At 38.0% G+C, this 14,797-nt stretch overlaps 1 protein-coding gene across 1 annotated transcript in view; it reads right to left on the bottom strand.

Annotated features, from left to right (window-relative positions):
• Positions 1 to 14,797, bottom strand: part of FSIP2 (fibrous sheath interacting protein 2) — a 123,136-nt gene that overhangs the window by 45,599 nt on the left and 62,740 nt on the right. The window contains exon 15 of the mRNA XM_059055228.1: positions 63 to 99. Coding sequence (XP_058911211.1) covers positions 63 to 99 — 37 coding nt within the window. The remainder of the gene's footprint in view (positions 1 to 62; positions 100 to 14,797) is intronic.

Raw genomic sequence — 14,797 nt, 5'->3', positions numbered from 1 at the left:
TTATGACACATACAAGAGTATCATTAATATGCTGCTTTATCAGTGAGTTTTATGATACATACTTTTTCTTGCAAGCTGTTTTGTAGGGGATTCTGTTGTCTGTAAAGTCAAGAAAGGTTGATGATTTAGTTATTACTTAGGGTCAAGAATTTACGTAGCTTTTCCCAAAATTTCTAATCAGTGAACCAGTTTCTTCTCTTTATATCTAAGAGAGTTTTAAAATAAATTCAAAAGAATAAACGTTTTTATTGTCCACCCCCACCACCTATTTCTCTTCCTTCTTTGATTTTGGCCCACATGATTTATTACTCAAAGGAGTAGAATTGTGGCTACTGCATAAAAAATATGTCTATTTGAAAATTCCAATTCTGACCCATGTTAACCATTCCTGCTTTGAGGTCTCTGGGGAAGGACACAGACTTGGAGGGAGACAGTGAGCTGGTCCTTTCTGTTTGCTAAAAGGCAGCATGAGGTAGCAAGACAATCTGACCAGAGCTTCCGGATAATCCTTAACTTACCCTTTCAAATCCCATAGTCCTACCCACACTCTCATCAAACAGTAGTAAGGAATTAAATGGAGACTATTTAATAACTATGGGTTAAAATCATAAATTTCTAGCCATATTAAATACCAATTTTAAAAAAAATACCAATTTAGATGTAGCCCTTTTCTATGTATGACAATATTCTATCATGTGTTCTAATTAGATGTTTTACCATGATACTAATGAAATAAACATGGTTTTCTGAATTATAAAAATTAAAGAACTCAATGAAAAACACAGAATAACATAGCTAATAAAACAAGATCTGAGACTTTAGTTCTGATTTATTTTTGTATATTTCAGATATGTATTTTCATAAATTTCAACATAGGCCCTTTGCTCATCTTCTTTCTGCTTTCTTAAGAGAAAACTGATATACCTTTTTTACTTTTTCTAGGCCTGTACTTTACATTATAAAGTTAGACACTGAGTTTGTGTTGTGCAGTGATGAGAGCTGGGATCCTGCTCTAACAGCAGTGAGCAACACTGACCTGTGAAGAAGATCACACGCAGAGGAAACAAACTTGAACTGAAATCAGCGATAGCTTACTCATCAACTGTGTTCTCCCAAGATCTCAGAAGAACATGTATACAGTTAAATGGGTTCCTTCAGAAGGGTGGCAAGATGGCTGAGTAGAAGGATTTGAGCTCACCTTCTCTCATGGAAACACCAAAAACACAACTAATGGCTGAACAACCATCGACAGAAAAGACTGGAACCTATCAAAAAAGATATTCTACATCCAAAGACAAACAAGAAGCCATAAAAATATGGTAGAAGGGGTGCTTTCATAATATAATCAAATCCCATACCCACCAGGTTGGCAACCCACAAACTGGAAACTAATTATATCACAGAGGTTCTCCCACAGGACTGAGAGTTCTGAGTCACACATCAGGTTCCCCAGCCTGGGAGTTTGGCATCAGGAGGAGCCTGCAGAGCATTTGGTTTGAAGGCCAGTGGGGCTTGAGTGCAGGAGCTCCATAGGACTGGGGGAAACAGAGACTCCACTCTTGGAGTGTGCACACAAAGTTTCATGTGCACAGGGACCCAGGGAAAAGCAGTGACTCTGTAGGAATCTGGGCCAGACCTACCTGCGGGTCTTGGAGTGTCTCCTAGGGGTGAGCTGTGGCCCACTTCAGGGGCAAGAACACTGGTGGCAGAGGCCCCTGGGAAAATTCCTCAGCATGAGCTCTCCCAAAGGTCACCATTTTGGCACTGAGACCTGGCCGCAACCATTAGCCTGCAGGTTCAAGTGCTGGGATGCCTCAGGCCAGAAAACCAACAGGACGGGAACACAGCCCCACCCATCAACAGACAGGCTAGCTAAAGTCCTCCTGAGCCACTTGACACAGGCCTGTCCACCAGAGGGACATGACCCAGTTCCACCCAAAGTGGGCAGGTACCAGTCCCTCCCACCAAGAAGCCTGCATGAGCCCCTGAACCGACCTCACCCACCAGGGGGCAGACACCAGAAGCAAGAACTACAATCCTGCGGCATGCAGAATGGAGACTACAAACAGAAAGTCAGGCCAGAAGGGAGTGTTATGATATATGTAAAGTGAAGAAAGGGAAAAATGTACAACCAAGAATACTCAAACCAGCAAGGCTTTCATTCAGATTTGACAGATAAATCAAAAGCTTTACAGACAAGCAAAAGTAAAGAGAATTCAGCACCACCAAACCAGCTTTATGACAAATGCTAAAGGAGCTTCTCTAGGAGGAAAAGAAAAAGGCCACAACTAAAAACAAAAGTATGAATGGAAAAGCTCACCAGTAAAGGCAAACATAAAATAAAGGTAGGAAATCATCCACACACAAATATGATATCAAAACCATCAATCATGAGGAGAGTATAAATGCATGATATATTGGAAACACATTTGAAATTGAGACCAGCAACTTAAAACAACCTTGCATATATACAGACTTTATCAAAACCTCATGGTAACTGTATCTACAATAGATACACACACAAAAAAGAAAAAGGAATCCAACACTAAAGATAGTCATCAAATCACAAGAGAAGAGGAAGGGAAGAAAAAACACCTACATAAACAAACCCCCCAAAATTAAGAAAACAGCAAGTAGAGGCAAAACAGGACTCGTGCCCCTGTGAGGCTGGGGTATGGGGGCAGTTCCCACGCTCAGAGGGGCCCACACATGGAGAGGGGGTCAGCAGGGATGGGGAGAGACTTTTGGGGGATCAGAAGGGAACACAGCCAGCGTTTTCCCCATTGGCTCAGGGCCCTGGGGTCCCAAGCCTAAACCTTCGCACCCTGGCTGTGCTGAGCCTAGGCCCTGTCCCCCAATCCCCCAAGGCCTTTTCCGGCATGCCAGTCCTGAGCCTATGCTCTGTCCCACTCGCCTAATCCCTGATCCCCCACCGAGGTCTTTTCTGGGCCTTTTTTATTTTTGGTTGCTGTTGTGGTTTGGTTTTGCCTTGTTGTTTCATTTATATTTTTATTTTTTCTAATGTATTTTTTATTCTAATTTTATTCTTTGTTGTTGTTCTCCTTTTTGTTTGTTGCCAATTTTTTGTTTGTTTGTTTTTCTTTTGGCTGTGCCATGCAGCTTGCAGGATCTTGGTTTCCCAGGCCAGGGATCAGACCTTAGCTCCTGTGGTGGGAGCACTGAGTCCGAACCACTGGACTAACAGAGAACCTCAGACCCCAAGGAATATTAATTGCTGTGAGCTCTCCAGGAGGTCCTCATCTTGGCACCAAGACCCAGCTCTACCCAACTGCCCGCAAACTCCAGTGCTGGATGCCTCAGGCCAAACAAACAGTAAGAGAAGAACATAGCCCCAAACCATCAAAAAAAAAAAAAAAAAAAAATGAGATGACAAAAGAATGTTACTGATGAAGGAGCAAGGTAAAAAACTACAAGACCAAATAAATGAAGAGGAAATAGGCAAGCTACCTGAAAAATATTTGAGTAATGACAGTAAAGATCATCCAAAATCTCAGAAATAGAATGGAGGTATGGATCGAGAAAATACAAGAAATGTTTAACAAGAACATAGAAGAACTAAAGAACAAACAAACAGTGATAAACAACATAATAACTGAAGTGAAAAATACACTAGAAGGAATCAATAACGAATAACTGAAGCAGAAGAACAAATAAGTGAGCTAGATGCTAGAATGGTAGAAATCACTGCTGAGGAGCAGAATAAAGAAAAAAGAATGAGAAGAAATAAGGACAGTCTCAGAAATCTCTAGGACAACATTAAATGCACCAACATTTGAACTATAGGGGTTCTAGAAGAAGAAGAGAAAGAAAAAGGGTCTGAGAAAATATTTGAAGAGATTATAGTCAAAAACTTCCCTAACATAGGAAATAGGTACCCAAGTCCAGGAAGCACAGAGTCCCATACAGAATAAACACAGGGAGATACACACCAAGACACATATTAATCAAACTAACAAAAATTAAATTCAAAGAAAAAACTTTAAAAGCAGCAAGGGAAAAGCAACAAATAACATACAGGGGAATCCCCATAAAGTTATCAGCTGATTTTTCAGCAGAAACTCTGCCAGCCAGAAGGGAGTGGCAGGAAATACTTAAAGTGATGGAAGGGAAAAACCTACAACCAAGATTACTCTACCCAACAAGGATCTCATTCAGATTTGACAGAGAAATCAAAAACTTTACAGACAAGCAAAAGACAAGAAAATTCAGCACCACCAAACCAGTTTTACAACAAATGCTAAAGGAACTTCTCTAGGCGGGAAACACAAAAGAAAAAGGCCTACAGAAACAAACCCAAAATAATTAAGAAAATGGTAATAGGAACATACATACTGATAATTACCTTGAATGCAAATGTATTAAATGCTCCAACCAAAAGTCATAGCCTGGCTGAAAGGATAAGAAAATAAGACCTATATCTATGCTGTCTACAAGAGATCCACTTCAGACCTAGGGACACATACAGACTGAAAGTGAGGGGAAATCAAAGAAAGCTGGAGGAGCAATACTCATATCAGAAAAAATAGACTTTAAAATAAAGACTATTACAAGAGATAAGGAAGGACACCACATAAGGATCAAGGGTTCAATCCAAGAAGAAGATGTAACAATCAAATATTTATGCACCCAACATAGGAGCACCTCAATACACAAGGCAAATGCTAAGAGCTGTAATAGGGGAAATTGACAGTAACACAGTAATAGTGGAGGACTTTGGTTTCCCATTGAAACCAATGGGCAGTTCAGCCAGACAGAAAATAAGGAAACACAAGCTTTAAATGACACAACAGACAAGACAGACTTGACATTTATAGGACATTCCACCCAAAAGGGACAGAATACACTTTCTTCTCAAGTGCACATGGAACATTCTCCAGGACAGATCACATCTTGGGTCACAAATTAAGCTTCGGAAAATTTAAGAAAAATGAAATTGTATCAAGTGTTTTTCCTGAACACAATACTATGAGATTAGAAATCAATTACAGAAAAAAACTGTAAAAAACACAAACACATGGAGGCTAAATAATACACTACCAAACAACCAAGAGATCGCTGAAGAAATCAAAGAGGAAATAAAAAATACATAGAAACAAATGACAATGAATACACAACAACCCAAAACCTATGGGACGCAGCAAAAGCAGTTCTAAGAAGGAAGTTTACAGCGATTCAATCTCACCTTGAGAAACAAGAACAATCTCAAAAAAGCAATCTAACCTTACACCTAAAGCAACTAGAGAATGAAGAACAAAGACAACTGAAAGTCAGTAAAAGGAAAGAAATCATAAAAATCAGAGCAGATGCAGTGGAGAAAAGACAGCCTCTTCAATAAGTGGTGCTGGGAAAACTGGACAGCTACCTGTAAAAGTATGAAATTAGAACACTCCCGAACACCATACACAAAAATAAACTCAAAATGGGTTAAAGACCTAAATGTAAGGCCAGACACTATCAAACTCTTAGAGGAAAACATAGGCAGAGCATTCTATGATATAAATCACAGCAAGATCCTTTTTGACCCATCTCCTAGAGAAATGGAAATAAAAACAAAAATAAACAAATGGGACCTAATGAAACTTAAAAGCTTTTGCACAGCAAAGGCTACCATAAACAAGACCAAAAGACAACCCTCAGAATGGGAGAAAATAGTTGCAAATGAAACAACTGACAAAGGATTAATATCCAAAATTTATAAGCAACTCATGCAGCTCAATAACAAAAAGCAAACAACCCAATCCAAAAATGGGCAGAAGAACTAAATAGACATTTCTCTAAAGAAGATATACAGATTGCCAACAAACACATGAAAGAATGCTCAACATCATTAATCATTAGAGAAATGCAAATCAAAACTACAATGAGATATCATCTCACACTGGTCAGATTGGCCATCATCAAAACCTCTAGAAACAATAAGTGTTGGAGAGTGTGTGGAGAAAAGGGAACCTTCTTGCACTGCTGGTGGGAATGTAAATTGATACAGCCACTATGGAGAACAGTATGGAGGTTCCTTAAAAAACTACAAATAGAACTACCATACGACCCAGCAATCCCACTACTGGGCATATACCCTGAGAAAACCATAATTCAAAAAGAGTCATGTACCAAAATGTTCATTGCAGCTGTATTTACGATAGCCAGGACATGGAAGCAACCTAAGTGTCCATCAACAGATGAATGGATAGAGAAGATGTGGCACATATATACAATGGAATATTACTCGGCCATAAAAAGAAATGAAACTGAGTTATTTGTAATGAGGTGGATAGACCTGGAGTCTGTCATACAGAGTGAAGTAGGTCAGAAGGAGAAAAACAAATACCATATGTTAACACAGATATATGGAATCTAAGAAAAATAAATGTCATGAAGAGATTAGTGATAGGATGGGAATAAAACACAGACCTACTAGAGCATGGACTTGAGGATATGGGGAGGGGGAAGGGTAAGATGTGACGTAGTGAGAGAGTGGAAGGGACATATATACACTACCAAATGTAAATTAGATAGCTAGTGGGAAGCTGCCTCATAGCACAGGGAGATCACCTCTGTGCTTTGTGACCACCTAAAGGGGTGGGATAGGGAGGGTGGGAGGGAGGGTGATGCAAAGGGGAAGAGATATGGGAACATATGTATATGTATAGCTGATTCACTTTGTTGTAAAGGAGAAACTAACACACTATTGTAAAACAGTTATACTTCAATAAAGATGTTAAAAAAAAAGATGTCAAAACCTATGGAATGCAGCAAAAGCAGTTCTAAGAGGGAAGTTTATAGCTATAAAAGCCTACCTCAAGAAACAAGAAAAATTCCAAATAAACAATCTAACCGTAAACCTAAAGGAACTAGAGAAAGAAGAACAAACAAAACCCAAAGTTAGCAGAAGGAAAGAATTCATAAATATCAGAGCAGAAATAAATGAAAAAGAAACAAATAAAACAGTAGCAGAGATCAATAAAACTAAAAGCTGGTTCTTTGAGAAGATAAACAAAATTGATAAACCATTAGCCAGACTCATCAAGAGGGGGATGACTCAAATCAATAAAATAAGAAATGAAAAAGGAAAAGTTACAATGGACGCCGCAAAAGTACAAAGCATCTTAGGAGACTACTAAAAGCAACTCTATACCAGTAAATTGGACAACCTGGAAGAAATAGACAAATTCTTACAAAGGTATAACCTTCCAAGACTGACCCAGGAAGAAATAGAAAATATGAACAGACCAATCACAAGTAATGAAATTGAAACTGTGATTTTAAATCTTCCAACAAACAAAAGTCCAGGACCAGATGGCTTCACACGCGAATTCTATCAAACACTTAGAGAACAGCTAACACCCATCCTTCTCAAACTCTTCCAAAAAATTGCAGATGAAGGAACACTCCCAAACTCATTCTATGAGGCCACCATCACCCTGATACCAAAACCAGACAGAGATACTACAAAAAAAGAAAATTACAGACCAATATCACTGATGAATATAGAAGCAAAAATCCTCAATAAAATACTAGCAAACAGAATCCAACAACACATTAAAAGGATCATACACCATGATCAAGTGGGATTTATCCCAGGGATGCAAGGATTCTTCAATATATGCAAATCAATCAATGTGATACACCATATTAACAAATTAAAGAAGAAAAACCATATGATCATCTCAATAGATGCAGAAAAAGCTTCTGACAAAATTCAACACCCATTTACGATAAAAACTCTCCAGAAAGTGGGCATAGAGGGAACCTACCTCAACATAATAAAGGCCATACATGACAAACCCGCAGCAAACATCATTCTCAATGGTGAAAAACTGAAAGCATTCCCTCTAAGGTCAGGAACAAGAGTAGGATGTCCACTCTCACCAATATTATTCAACATAGTTTTGGAAGTCCTACCCACAGCAATCAGAGAAGAAAAAGAAATAAAAGGAATACATATTGGAAAAGAAGAAATAAAACTGTCACTGTTTGCAGATGACATGATACTATACATAGAGAATCCTAAAGATGCCAACAGAAAACTACTACAGCTAATCAGTTAATTTGGTAAAGTTGCAGGATACAAAATTAATGCATAGAAATCTCTTGCATTCCTATACACTAATGATGAAAAATCTGAAAGAGAAATTAAGGAAACACTCCCATTTACCACTGCAACAGAAAGAATAAAATACTTAGGAATAAACCTACCTAGGGAGACAAAAGACCTCTATGCAGAAAACTGTAAGACACTGATGAAAGAAATTAAAGATGATACCAACAGATGGAGAGATATACCATGTTTCTTGGATTGGAAGAATCAGTATTGTGAAAATATACTACCCAAAGCAATCTACAAATTCAATGCAATCCCTATCAAATTACCAATGGCATTTTTTACGGAACTTGAACAAAAAATCTTAAAATTTGTAGGGAGACACAAAAGATCCTGAATAGCAAAAGCAATCTTGAGGGAAAGAAACAGAGCTGGAGGAATCAGACTCCCTGACTTCAGATTATACTACAAAGCTACAGTAATCAAGACAATATGGTACTGGCACAAAAACAGAAACATAGATCAATGGAACAAGATAGAAAGCCCAGAGATAAACCCACATACATACGGTCGGTCAACTAATCTATGACAAAAGAGGCTAGGATATACAATGGAGAAAAGACAGTCTCTTCAGTAAGTGGTGCTGGGAAAACTGGACAGCTACATGTAAAAGAATGAAATTAGAACACTCCCTAACACCATACACAAAAATAAACTCAAAATGGATGTGAGACCTAAATGTAAGACCAGACACTATAAAACTCTTAGAGGAAAACATAGGAAGAACATTCTTTGACATAAATCACAGCAAGATCTCTTTTGATCCACCTCATAGAGTAATGGAAATAAAAACAAAAATAAATAAATGGGACCTAATGAAACTTCAAAGCTTTTGAACAGCAAAGGAAATCATAAACAAGACAAAAAGACAACCCTCAGAATGGGAGAAAATATTTGCAAATGAATCAATGGACAAAGGATTAATCTCCAAAATATATAAACAGCTCATGCAGCTCAATATTAAAGAAACAAACAACCCAATCCAAAAATGGGCAGAAGACCTAACTAGACATTTCTCCAAAGAAGACATACAGATGGCCAAGAAGCACATGAAAAGCTGCTCAACATCACTAATTATTAGAGAAATGTAAATCAAAACTACAATGAGGTACCACCTCACACCAGTTAGAATGGGCATCATCAGAGAACCTACAAACAACAAATGCTGGAGAGGGTGTGGAGAAAAGAACCCTCTTGCACTGTTAGTGGGAATGTAAATTGATACAGACACTATGGAGAACAGTATGGAGATTCCTTAAAAAACTAAAAATAGAATTACCATATGATCCAGCAATCCTACTACTGGGCATATGCCCAGACAAAACCGTAATTCAAAAATACACAAGCACCCCAATGTTCATTGTAGCACTATTTACAATAGCCAGGTCATGGAAGCAACCTGAGTGCCCATCGACAGACAAATAGATAAAGAAGATGCACATATATACAATGGAATATTACTCAGCCATAAAAAGGAATGAAATTGGGTCATTTGTGGAGATGTGGATGGATCTAGAGACTGTCATACAGAGTGAAGTAAGTCAGAAAGAGAAAAACAAATATCGTATATTAACGCATATATTTGGAACCTAGAAAAATGGTACAGATGAACCGGTTTGCAGGGCAGAAATTGAGACACAGATGTAGAGAACAAACATATGGACACCAAGGAGGAAAGTGGCGTGGGGTGGGGGTGTGATGAACTGGGAGATTGGGATTGACATGTATACACTAGTGTATAAAATTGATGACTAATAAGAACCTTCTGTATAAAAAAATAAATTAAAAAAAAATAAAAAATTTAAAAATAATCAGAGCAGAAATAAATGAAATAGAAATTAAGATAACAATAGCAAAGATCAATAAAACTAGAAGTTGGTTCTTTGAGAAGATAAACAAAATTGATAAACCTATAGCCAGACTCATCAAGAAAAAAAGGGAGTACTCAATAAAATTAGAATGAAAAAGGAGAAATTACAACTTCCACTGCAGAAATACAAAGGATCATAAGAGACTGCTACAGGCAATTAAATGCCAATAAAATGGACAACCTGGAAGAAATGGACAAATTCTTGGAAAGGTACAACTTTCCAAGACTGAACCAGGAAGAATTAGAAAATATAAACAGACCAACCACAAGTAATGAAATTGAAACTGTGATTAAAAATCTTCCAACAAACAAAATCCAGGACCAGATGTCTTCACAGGCCAATTCTATCAAACATTTAGAGTAGAGCTCACACCAATCCTTCTCAAACTCTTCCAAAAAACTGCAGAGGGAGGAACACTCCCAAAGTCATTCTATGAGGCCACTGTCACCCAAAACCAGACAAAGATATCACAAAAAAAGAAAATTACAGACCAATATTACTGATAAACATAGAATGAAAAAATTCTCAACAGAGTATTAGCAAACAGAATCCAACAGCACATTAAAAGGATCCTACACCATGATCAAGTTGGTTTTATCCCAGGGATGCAAGAATTCTTCAATATATGCAAATCAATCAATGTGGTACACCATGTTAACAAATTGAAGAAGAAAAACCATATGATCATCTCAATAGATGCTGAAAAAGGTTTTGACAAAATTCAACACCCATTTATGATAAAAACTCTCCATAAAGTGGGCCTAGAGGGAAACTACCTCAACATAATAAAGGTCATAATGACAAACCCACAGAAAACATGATTCCCAATGGTGAAAAACTGAAGGCATTTCCTCTAAGATCAGGAAAAAGACAAGGATGTCCACTCTTGCCACTATTATTCAACATAGTTTTGGAAGTCCTATCTGTGGCACTCAGAGAAGAAAAAGAAATAATAGGAATTCAAATTGGAAAAGTCAAAGTAAAATTGTCACTCTTTGCAGGTGACATACTATATATAGAGAATCCTAAAGATGTTACCAGAAAAGATGCTACTACTAGAGCTAATCAATGAATTTGGTAAAGTTGCACAATACAAAATGCACAGAAATCTCTTGCACTTCCCATATACTAACAATGAAAGATCAGAAAGAGAAATTAAGGAAACAATCCCATTTACCATTGCAACAAAAAGAATACCTAGGAATAAACCTAAGTAAGGAGGCAAAAAAACTGTACTCAGAGAACTACAAAACACTGATGAAAGGAATCAAAGATGACACAAACAGATGGAGAGATATACCATGTTCCTAGATTGGAAGAATCAATATTGTGAAAATGACTACCATACCGAGGGCAGTCTACAGAGTCAATGCAAGACCCATCAAATTGCCAGTGGCATCTTTCACAGAACTACAACAAAAACTTTTACAATTTGTATGGAAACACAAAAGACCCCTAATAGGCAAAGCAATCTTGAGAAGGAAAAGTGGAGCTGGAGGAATCAGGATGCCTGATTTCAGACTATACTACAGAGTACAGTAATCAAGGCAGTATGGTACAGGCACAATAATAGAAATATAGATCAGTGGAACAGGATAGAAAGCCCAGAGATAAACCCATGCACCTATGGTCACCTAATCTATGACAAAGGAGGCAGGAACATACAATGGAAGAAAGACAGTATCTTCCATAAGTGATGCTGGGGAAACTGGACAGCTACATATAAAAGAATCAAATTCAAACTCTACCTAACACCATACACAAAAATAAACTGAAAATGGATTAAAGAACTAAATGTAAGGCTGGACACTATAAAACTCTTAGAGGAAAACATAGGAAAAATACTCTGACATAAATCAGAGCAAGATCTTTTTTGACCCACTTCCTAGAGTAATGGAAATTAAAAAAAGAATAAACAAATGGGACCAATTAAACCTAAAAGCTTTTTCACAGCAAAGGAAGCCATAAACAGGATGAAAAGACAACCCCCAAAGTGGGAGAAAATATTTGCAAATGAAACAACAAAGGATTAATCTCCAAAATATACAAACAGCTCAAGCAGCTCAAAATTTAAAAAAAAAATCCAAACAATCAAATCCAAAAATGGGCAGAAGATCTAAATAGACATTTCTCTAAAAAAGACATACACATGGCCTGGAGGCACATGGAAAGCTGCTCAACATCACAATTATTAGAGAAATGCAAATCAAAACTATAATGAGGTATTATCACACACCGGCCAGAATGGACATCATCAAAAAAATCTACAAACAACAAATGCTGGAGAGGGTGTGAAGAAAAGGGAACCCTCTTGCACTGTTGGTGGGAATGTAAACTGATATAGCCACTATGGAGAACAGTATCAAGGTTCCTTAAATAACTAAAAATAGAACTACCACATGACCCAGCAACCCCACTACTGGGCATAAACCCTGAGAAAACCATAATTCAAAATGAGACATGCACCCCAATGTTCATAGCAGCATGACTTACAATAACCAGGACATGGACACAACCTGAATGTCTATTGATAGATGAATGGATAAAGAAAATGTAGTACATATATACAATGGAATATTACTCAACCATAGAAAGGAACAAAATTGGGTCATTTGTAGAGATGTGGATGGACCTAGAGTGTGTCATACACAGTGAAGTCAGAAAGAGAAAAACAAATATTGTATATTAATGCATTATGTGGAATTGAGAAAAATGGTACAGATGAAACCCATTTGCACGGCAGGGATAGAGATGAAGACATAGAGAAAGCTGGTGTGGACATGGGGGGAAGTGGAGTGTGGGATGAATTGGGAGATTAGGCTTGACATAAATATACTACCATGTGTAAAATAGATAGCTAGTGGAAACCTGCTGTAGAGCACAGGGAGCTCAGCTGAGTGCTCTGTGATGACCTAGATAGCTGGGAGGGGTGGTGGGTGGGAGGGAGGTCCAAGAGGGAGGGAATATATGTATACATATAGCTGATTCACTTCATTGTACAGCAGGAACTAGCACACTGTCAAGCAATTATACTCTAATTTTAAAAAAAGATTAAATAAATAACCTAGGGGTAGTAGAAAGCATGTAGAAGGTACTCAATTAAGATCTGCTGACCAATGAAGGCTTACTAATGAACAGACTCTCATGGAACATTTCTGAAAGAAAACAATGAGTAAATTAGTATCACCCACATTCAGTGCCCTCTGTCTTCAGGTCAACAAGCCAAGCCCTGGGGACATAAATATGAACAAGATGTAGTCCCTGATCTTAAGGAGTGTACAGACTTGTGGGGACACAGATGTGTAGACAACTGTAATATTTGCAAAACACAGGGACACATCTTATCTCATTTACATCATGAGAACCCAAGGTAGCTGGTATAACATGTGGCTTTATACTCAATGTTTAGAGGAGAAACAGGTTAAGTGACTTGTCCAAGATCACTCCAGTAGTACGTGGAGTTGTAACAAGAACCCAGTTCTGCTGACTCCAAACCAAGGTCTCTTTCTGCTACAGGCTAATGTTCTAGCATAACATGCTTATTTCCCAGTGCCAGTGACGCTGGAGAAATCCAGCTCACGAAAAGCATTGCTATCTAGTGAGTGAGAGGCAGGCATTGATGGCATCAAGGAAGGCAGGCTTTGAAAAGCACCTGTGAATAGTTAAATATTTTCCTTCTCATTAACTATAATTTTTCAAATACCAAAAAGAATTTGGGGTTACTTTTGACAAAGCATGCTACCATATATACTTTTTTATGTTTAAAAGAACAAAGTAATGAACAGAAATAGAGATGAAATCCCTGTGAAATTGGGGGTAAGAATACGTGGGCATAACTCTTAGCTCTGAGCTTCCTGAGAGACAAAGCAAACTGGGAAGTGACAAGGTTCTTCTATACAAAAGGAGGTGGACTAATTTTAATTTTAGTGTATATTATCACCATTTGTCCTCTGATTTCTGAATCACACAGCAAAAATCAGTATTCTTATAGAAAACATTGATTTGAAAGTATAGTATTTTACCAATAAAAAAAGTGTATTTGTTATATTTGTAAATTCTGTGGATTGATCAGAAGGTTTGGAAATTTGGTAACAACATACTCAATAGCACATGATTGCCAACATTAATGGTTTGGTCTGTTCTGTAAAGGAAAATGGGAGAACTGGCATCCAGTTTAGAAGGATCATGCAGCAGAGTATTGGAAATGTAATGGGGGTAGGGGGGGTGAGAAAAAGATTGCCCTCTTCATAAACAGTACACATTTCAAGTTCTTAACTGAGTGAACTATAGCCAAAATGCCACATCAAATACAAGATGACATTCACCAGCTATGAGGATATTTCATCATTCACTCCACAGTTACTGAGTGCCCAGAGTGGGCATTCAAGCCCTGTCCTTAAGGATGAAGACAGAGCAGTGAACAACACAGGCAAAAATGCCTTCCTTCACCAAGCTTTCAAGAGGCAAAGCCTAGCATGTAGCACAAATTAAAGATGGATGTGTACTTTGTCTATGAGAGAGCTGGAGTTTCCACAGTCACACTGGCATCCAAATGAGACATCCTAAAAAGGCTACAGCCCTGTGTTACTGCAGACTGTGAAACACATGCTTGGTTTTTGTCACAGAACAGCATAGGGGCAGCTAGGAAGGGAGGTGCAGACACCAATCCTAACTTCCGTAAAACAGGGCTGAAGAGTAGGTCCCACTTTTTGAAGCTCACAATGGATAGAGGGTGGGCCAACCCTCCCACTGCAGAAGTAGCCAACAAGCACCTCCTTCAGTTTGAGTAAATGGTCCTCTCCTGCTA

The sequence above is a fragment of the Kogia breviceps genome, chromosome 2 (genome assembly GCF_026419965.1).
Source record: "Kogia breviceps isolate mKogBre1 chromosome 2, mKogBre1 haplotype 1, whole genome shotgun sequence".
Taxonomy (NCBI): Eukaryota; Metazoa; Chordata; class Mammalia; order Artiodactyla; family Physeteridae; genus Kogia; species Kogia breviceps.
Note: the sequence above shows the minus strand (reverse complement) of the source record. Positions and strands in the feature narration are given on the sequence as shown.